Source organism: Crocodylus porosus, unplaced genomic scaffold (genome assembly GCF_001723895.1).
Source record: "Crocodylus porosus isolate Cpor-Errol unplaced genomic scaffold, CroPor_comp1, whole genome shotgun sequence".
Classification (NCBI taxonomy): Eukaryota; Metazoa; Chordata; order Crocodylia; family Crocodylidae; genus Crocodylus; species Crocodylus porosus.
The window spans coordinates 41,098,839-41,106,487 of record NW_017728911.1 but is presented as its reverse complement, the minus strand read 5'-3'; the positions used below and the strand labels follow the sequence as shown (position 1 = coordinate 41,106,487).

The 7,649-nt window shown below is 39.9% G+C and overlaps 1 protein-coding gene across 6 annotated transcripts in view; it reads left to right on the top strand.

Annotated features, from left to right (window-relative positions):
• Positions 1-5,939, top strand: part of CASC4 (cancer susceptibility candidate 4) — a 57,777-nt gene extending 51,838 nt beyond the window's left edge. For 4 of the 6 annotated variants that reach the window (XM_019533914.1, XM_019533915.1, XM_019533913.1 and 1 more), the window contains one exon: positions 4,987-5,939. In XM_019533914.1, the coding sequence (XP_019389459.1) occupies positions 4,987-5,276 (290 nt within the window). In that variant the 3' untranslated portion in view covers positions 5,277-5,939. Of the gene's footprint in view, positions 1-2,298; positions 3,863-4,986 lie in introns of those variants that run through there. The other 2 variants (XM_019533918.1, XM_019533917.1) reach the window with 1 other exon arrangement.
• Positions 5,940-7,649: the final 1,710 nt, after the last annotated feature.

Genomic DNA, 7,649 nt, shown 5'->3' with positions numbered 1-7,649 from the left:
ATGGTAGCTTTGGCCTGTCTAACTGCCTCCCTACAAGCACGAGCAGAAGAGGTATATTCCTCTTTGGTGATCTCTCCCTGTTTCCACTTTTTATGTGCTCCCCTTTTGGCCCTTAGTCTGCCCTGGATTTCTCTGGTCAGGCATCATTCTTGCCTCTCATATTACTGTCTGTAGCTTAAGTGAAGTATCTTAAAACTATGGCAACCTGGTCCAGAAGCATATCCTGTGATTTTGATTGAAACCCAGTATGAACTTAGTATGTTTGAAATCTCACCTTCAATTAAGATGTTAGCCCCAAAATCCTTTCTGTCTACCTATGGTGAGAGGGTGGAGAAAAGAAGTTGTTATAGTGTTCAAGTTGTAACAGTTATTTGATAGTTGCCTGGTTGACTACTTTCAGTATAAAAATAAGGCTTTGCAATGCCTAAACCATGAAAGATTGTATGAATCAATTCTCTTTTTCTTGCCCATGTACTATATATCAAGTACCTATCAAGTAAATTTAGCCTCTGTGAGGTGTGGTTTGGTTTCTGAAGTCCTTGCTTTTATTGCAGTATGTAATATTAGGCCTCCTACTGATGATAAGACTCAGCCCATTACAAGGATTTGATACTAACCTTCAAAAAATTACTTTCCAGCCCGCAAATAAGTGTGTTAACAGGGTAGGTATGAGTATACATGTAAAATGTCTGAAGATTTAGAAGTATTAACTTCCTCTACATTGCTTTCCTTCCATTCCTGACAACACACACCTTTACTGAGCTGCAAAGAACGGTGCTACAAACTTCAAAACACGGCAGCAGCAAATTCTGGAACTTCATCTTGAGATTACAAGGCTCAAGACCCCCAGGAAGGAAAGGGCAGGGAGGGAGACCAGACAGAATAGAAGTGAGACAGGACAGCAAGGGGAGAAGCCTTTGACCCTCCGTGCACCTCCGTACATGGCAGTTCCCAGCTGCATTTTTGACACTTCCACCTTCTGTTACCCCTGCACTGGGGATACATAAGCCTGCACTTAGTGAGCATATACACACCAGCCAGGCAGGTTATCCACTATGGGTATGGGTACCTGAGTGTAAGCCCTGAAGAAAAACCATACTGGGAATGGAGTGGGTTTCTTCAGTTAATTAAGAAATAGCTAATGGGGTAAGAAACAAAGCATGCGAGTTAGGGAAGGAAGAGTAGAGTGGTTTAAAGAGAGACCCCTTCCTGTGTCCCCATGGTGGGCAATGAGGTTGCACGGCTGTTGGACTAACTGATGCGACGTCCTGCCACTTCTTAGCGTCGGGGTTGGGCAGTGGTTCTGAGCTGCTTGCCAGGGAATCTCCTTTGGATCTCATTCTGCAAAGGAAAAGTGTTTTTCTCTACATCTGGGTCATAATCTGTTTTAAAATTTTAATTTCATCACCCCAACATCTCGTTAGTTAAGACATTTATTGTGTGAGAGCCTTTCTAGACTTCATTTAACTTCTCAGTAGAAAGGAGGTAGCTTTCAATAATTTATTTTAGACCTCATATTGATGTTGAATATGAGCACAAAATGAAGATTAGACTGAATTATTTAAAAATCTGTTAAGTTTAAACACTAATATTTTTGTGAGGGTTTGTTAATAAAGATTTCATAAATCATATTCTTTTATAATTTTGATAAGACACAGGAATGGTAATATCTGAAATGAAGCATCGAGTGAAGATCCCACCTCTGCACTGTAACAAAGAAATCAGAAGATTCTTAGAGAAATGCATTGGATGTAGAGAAGAATGAGTTTGGCTCGTTCACAATCTCTAGAATTTACCAGAAAAACCTAGTAACTTTGCTGCACAAGCCTCTCAAAATATGTGGTCTTGTATGGAATATTTTTGTAACACATTTCTAGAGGAGAGGGAAAAGTAAAGAAGTTCCAAGAATGCCTTTCTGGAAAGTGGTTGGTTTAATAGGGCAGTGTAACAGGTGCAAAAGGATGTTCCCCTATGACAAGAAGTAAAATAAATAGTCCTATACTCTGGTGATTTAAACACATCTCTGAAGTTAAGCTGTAAGTGATCGAGTGGTATTCAGGTTTAGAAGATCTCAGTTGCTTCACCAGAAACAGACAGAAGATGCAGGCAGCTAAAACTGTACCTGTGTGCCCATGGTGTCATCTTTGCATTTTTCCCATGTGCTCCTTTCTTGTAAACAGACAGGAGAATGAAGTGTCGATGCAGGTATCACTAAAGCTCCATCCTGGTAAACTAAATCATTTTAAGCAGTGATCACTCCGTTGTATATTAATGTTGGTGTGCATATTTCAATTGCAGATGATGAGGAGAGAGAACTTCAAATGGAGCTTGCGGATTATGGAAAGCCACGCTTTCAGTGATGCACTTTGAATGCTGAATTTTAACTTCATCTAAGGAAAGAGAAGAACTGAAGTGCTGTAAAACTGAACTCTTTTTTGCTCCAGTGTTTCTTAACTTACAAGAAGCTGGTAATAAACAGTGGTGATAGATTACTTAAAATAAGTATACTTGATATTAGTGAAGTAATGGAAGGAGAAATAGAATTCTGTATATACATGTACATAGTTGTACTATTGCAAATTGTATTATCTAAACCACATTCTGTTAAAAAGTGAGCCAGTTAAACTTAAGACTGTTCCTTACCTGTAATCTTTGCATTTAAAACCACAAATTCAGACTGAATTGTTTCTGCAAATTAGGGAAACTTTGTAAACTGGGGAATTTGTACAGTTTGTATCTTACATATGTAATGAATCCATTATGGAAACAGTTGTACAGCTGAAGGACTCCTTTTCTACAGTAATACCTGTATGAGCAAAAATACCTTCTCTGTTTGTTCATGAGTGCTGTGTTTTGTATTTTGCAGGTAAGCTTTCAGTTGAGGTTGAGAATTGAATGAAAACATGTAAAAAAAATACTTGGTGTTATACCTTCCTTAATGTAACTAAGGAAAGATACGAATGACAGTGAAACATTATATTAATTCTGAAATGTCAGAACAATTCAGTTCTAGTACGCGGTGACCAAAGCTCATATTCAGAGCTGGAAGTCAGTGCTATTAGAAGAGTAATAATTTGATATGTTCTGGAAGAGGTCTAGGTAGCTGATTTCACGAAGTAAATTAAAAACTGAATCAGTATTTTAAAACTTGTAACAGAGCAGTGGGAAACTTATTTGCCTACACTTTAAAGGGTGCAAGTGTTTCTTCAGTTAGAAGTAAAGAGAAGTATGCAGCAGCTTTGTTACAGAGACCACATTAGAGAGAACTTAAGCAGAGTACAGCCTTTGCAGTCACTGAATATAATGTATGAACCCTCCAATTCATGAACATCTGATGTCTCAGTTCCTTGCGTTACTTTACAGTTGAATATTTTGATATAGATCTCTGCAAACATTTGGCATGTTCCACATTATTGCTTAGAAGAGTTTGTAAGTTAGATACTTCTTTTATTCTAGGTTTAAGACACTTTCTGAATTTTACAGAAATAGTTCTGTTCATCTGCAGTAAGTGGAAATCTAAGGTTAATAACCCTACCTGCTTCTCAAAAGGGCTACTGTGAATAGAATTTATAGGGCCTATGACAGGGCTGATTGTACTTTACTATCTCTGTACTCAGGTTCAAATTTAAAACTACATTATTACACTTAGTCCATTGCAGTCATTCAGTAAGCCTTTTTAATAAATTTGAAAGGCGATACCAATTTTGACTAGAAAGATCTTCCAGTAAACAACTCTTAAACATACAGTTTCTCTGTGAAATGAAAAATGAGAAGATTCTGCTTATGCACCTTTAAGTGTTCTGTTTTGTTTTTTAAGACTTGAACTTTGTATACATAAACCAGGACCATTTATGACACCGTTTTTAAAAAAAACAAACCTTTGCATGATGTGACCAAATGTAGTTTAACTAGAAAATAAAATGCTGATCCTGCTCAGAATGAGATGACATATTAACAGTGGGGTGGACAAAATGCAGCCCAGGGGCTGGATGCGGCCTGCGGGACCCCTAAAAATTTTAGAAAATTAATATCAGTTTGCCCTGGGCTGCCTGTCATGTAGCCCTCAACGGCTTGCCCAAACTCAGTAAGCGGCCCTCTGCCCAAAATAATTGCCGCCCCTGTATTAACACCACAAAGTAATATACAACAATTTCAAAATTATAAAATTTAGAAATTTTCAGTAGATAATACCGTATTTGTGCAGTACAAAGTTTTATTTCAAACTTAAGAAACTTTTAAAATGCAGTTTCACCCCGAATTAGATGTTAACTTGAAGTTTGTCCTACTGAAACCAACACTTAATGGGTTCTAATAAAATTGTTTTAAGATCTGTTTGTTGTTGCTGGCTCTGTTTTGGGTCCTCTCGTTTGTTTTTTTTACTTTAGGCAAACCATATGTTTATTTGAGGTAATTCTTTTTACCTTGACTTCAGTATATTTTTTTTTTTTCCTGGGTTAAATTAAGGTTTGTTGTTTTTTTTGTTTGTTTGTTTTTTGTTGTTGTTGTTGTTTGTTTGTTTTTTTAAATCAAGAATCAGTAACAATCAAGAACAATGCTGAAGTGCTGTGAAAACTGCTTTGAGTGAGCCAACTATTATGGTTGTATTTTTGGGATCAGGCCACAAGATACATTTTCACTTGTGAAAGATGGACCACTGCAGGACTTGGCTCGCTTCTGGGTTGGCTGTAAAGGGAAATTACTGCGTTTAAGTGCTAAGTGCCAGAGAGAAGTACACACATGTTTCTTATAGGCTGTAGAAAGAGTAATTCAGGTGGTAAACAAATTGGTCGTTCTGCAGTAGGTATGAGAATAATCCAGGTGTATTTGTTATAGCCTGGTCTCAAAAATATCAATTCAGAATAACTTTACCAACAAATCTGTTACTTCTGTGGTGGAAAAGTTCTGTATTTATTTTACTTACTATGTGTAGATCGTGCTTAACTGTCATTATATACTGTAATGCTTTCCAAAATATTTTTTTTACAGGTGCATTTGACTCCTGGGTTTCAGACCTTGTGGACTTTATTGTAGGCTGCCTTGAGCCTTCTTCAGATATGGTGGCATATAAATCCAAACAAACAGGTTTTGTGGTACATGTGGTTCCATGCGAATCAAGAACATTGTCACCACAACTATCTCCTAACCAGCATATGGGCATCTTGGGTTCTTTGCCTGTTTCATGGTTTCTTAAAACTATTGTTTATGTAAGTTTAGATTTTAAAAAATGCTTTAATTTTTTTTTTTCTTCGAAAGCAGAACATTCTGCTACGCACTGATACCATTTTGCTATGTGCCACTGTCACTTCTGTTGTAATGTCCCAATATCCTCTTTGGAATAAATCTCTTAATAGGTGTGTTATCATTCTGAGTAGCCTCTGTCTATCATTTTTAGACCATGCTAAAATCACTGAAGTGGATAATTCAGATTGTACTGTTGGTGTCCTTATAATTCAGTGATAATGCTCTTGCTATGAATTGTATGACAGTTATAAGCATTATCAAACTCTGCTTATTGCATAACATTTTCCTCATGGTTTTTGTGTGCAACATCTGCTGTTTCTTGTCTTATATTTAGAATGTAAATTCAGGGTCCCCGTTAGACTTTAGTCACTGGAGTAGTCACCAAGTACTGTGCATGTCTTAACACTCACCAGTATGTACATAGCTAAGATCAACTTTATTAAGCGGAAGAAACCAACATGCCTTTATTCATTCTGCTTGGAAAGGAATGTAGTGGCATAAGTGTGTTTGGACTGGTGGACTAGCCAGTGGGACTCACTCCTACCAGTAATTCAGTTCTTCCTTCAAACAAGAACCTCTATTAAGAAGTAAATTTGGATTCTAATGACAGCATGGTAGATTTAGATTCCAGCGACAATGTAATAGATAATTTCTGGGATTATTTTATACTTACCTGTAAAATCCTTAGAATTGAAAATTAAAAACATGATTCTCAATGGTCTTCCAACTGTTGGGGAAGAGTCCAGAAAAAATAGTGCTTCAGTATTGTTTCATTGATTTGTTTTGTTTTGTTTTGTTTTTTACATGGAAGACAATTAAGCTTCTTGAAGTCTTTGGCAGGAGGGAAGCGCTATAATGATAATGTACATTCAGGAAATGCAACCCGTCTTCCAGTTTGAAAATACTTAGTAGCTTTGTAGCAAACTTTATGTGCACAAACGGTAGTCTTATTTTTAGACCCTAGGGGGGGCACACCTTCTGGGCCCCCTTTAGACCCAGGGGAGGTGCAACTAGGCCAAGGGTTAGTGAGGAACTAGTTAAGGAACATCTGGAAGGACTGGATGTATTCAAATCAGCTGGTCCAGACGATCTCCACCCTAGAGTACTGAGGGAATTCGCAGAGGTCACTGCGGGACCCCTGGCACAGCTGTACGAGCACTCGTGGTGCTCTGGTGTGGTGCCAGAGGCCTGGAAGAGGGCCAGTGATTTGGACGAGGGGGCAAATAGCACCCTGTTCAAATTTGCTGATGACACTAAGATGGGAGATGTGGGCATGCTAGAAGGGAGGAATAGGCTGCAATCGGACCTAGGTTACAGGGGAGGGCGGATGGGATTCAACACAGACAAGTGCAAGGTGCTGCACCTGGGGAGGAACAACTGGCACCATACCTACAAGCTGGGGAACTCCCTTCTCGTCAGTGCAGAGGCAGAAAAGGATCTTGGAGTCGTCATTGATGCCAAGATGAACATGGGCCAGCAGTGTGGGGATGCAGTCAGGAAGGCCAACCGCACCTTGTCCTGCATCCACAGATGCATCTCAAGCAGGTCCAGGGAGGTGATCCTCCCCCTCTGTGCGGCACTGGTCGGGTCACAGCTGGAGGACTGCGTCCAGCTCTGGGCGCCGCGCTTCAGGAGGGATGTGGACAGCATGGAGAGGGTCCAGAGGAGGCCACTCACATGATCTGGGGGCAGCAGGGCAGGCCCTACGAGGAGAGGTGACGGGACCTGAACCTGTTCAGCCTTCACAAGAGAAGGCTGAGGGGGATCTAGTGGCCTGTTACAAACTGGTCAGAGGGGACCAGCAAGCACTGGGGAAGTCCCTGTTCCCCCGAGCACTACCAGGAGTGACCAGGAATAACAGTCACAAACTGGCAGAGGGTAGATTTAGGCTAGATATCAGGAGGGGCTGCTTCACGGTCGGCAGCTAGGAGCTGGAACCAACTTCCAAGAGAAGTGGTGCTGGCTTCTACCCTGGGGGTCTTTAAGAGGAAGCTGGACGTACACCTTGCTGGGGTTGTTTGATCCCAGTACTCTTTCCTGCCATGGCAGGGGGTCGGACTTGAAGATCTATAAGGTCCCTTCCGACCCTACTTCTATGATTCTATGAAAACAAAGCACGCAAAGGATGTCCCTGTTGTGTTTTCTCTTTCATGGAAATAAAATAATAAAATGGTTGAACTACTCCAGATCTGTGTATTTGGATGATTGTCTCAGCTAGAATACTGTTCATTTAATCCTTGTTTTAAAGCCCGTTCTATATAAACAACATAATCAATCGGATGATGTTTTAACAAGAAAGTAGTAATCTCTCAAACAAGCAGCAGACAGGGCCAACTGCCCATCCTTTACCAAGCATTTCTAAACATAGGTTTCTCATGTGCAGAACATTCATAAAAGCCACATTCTTC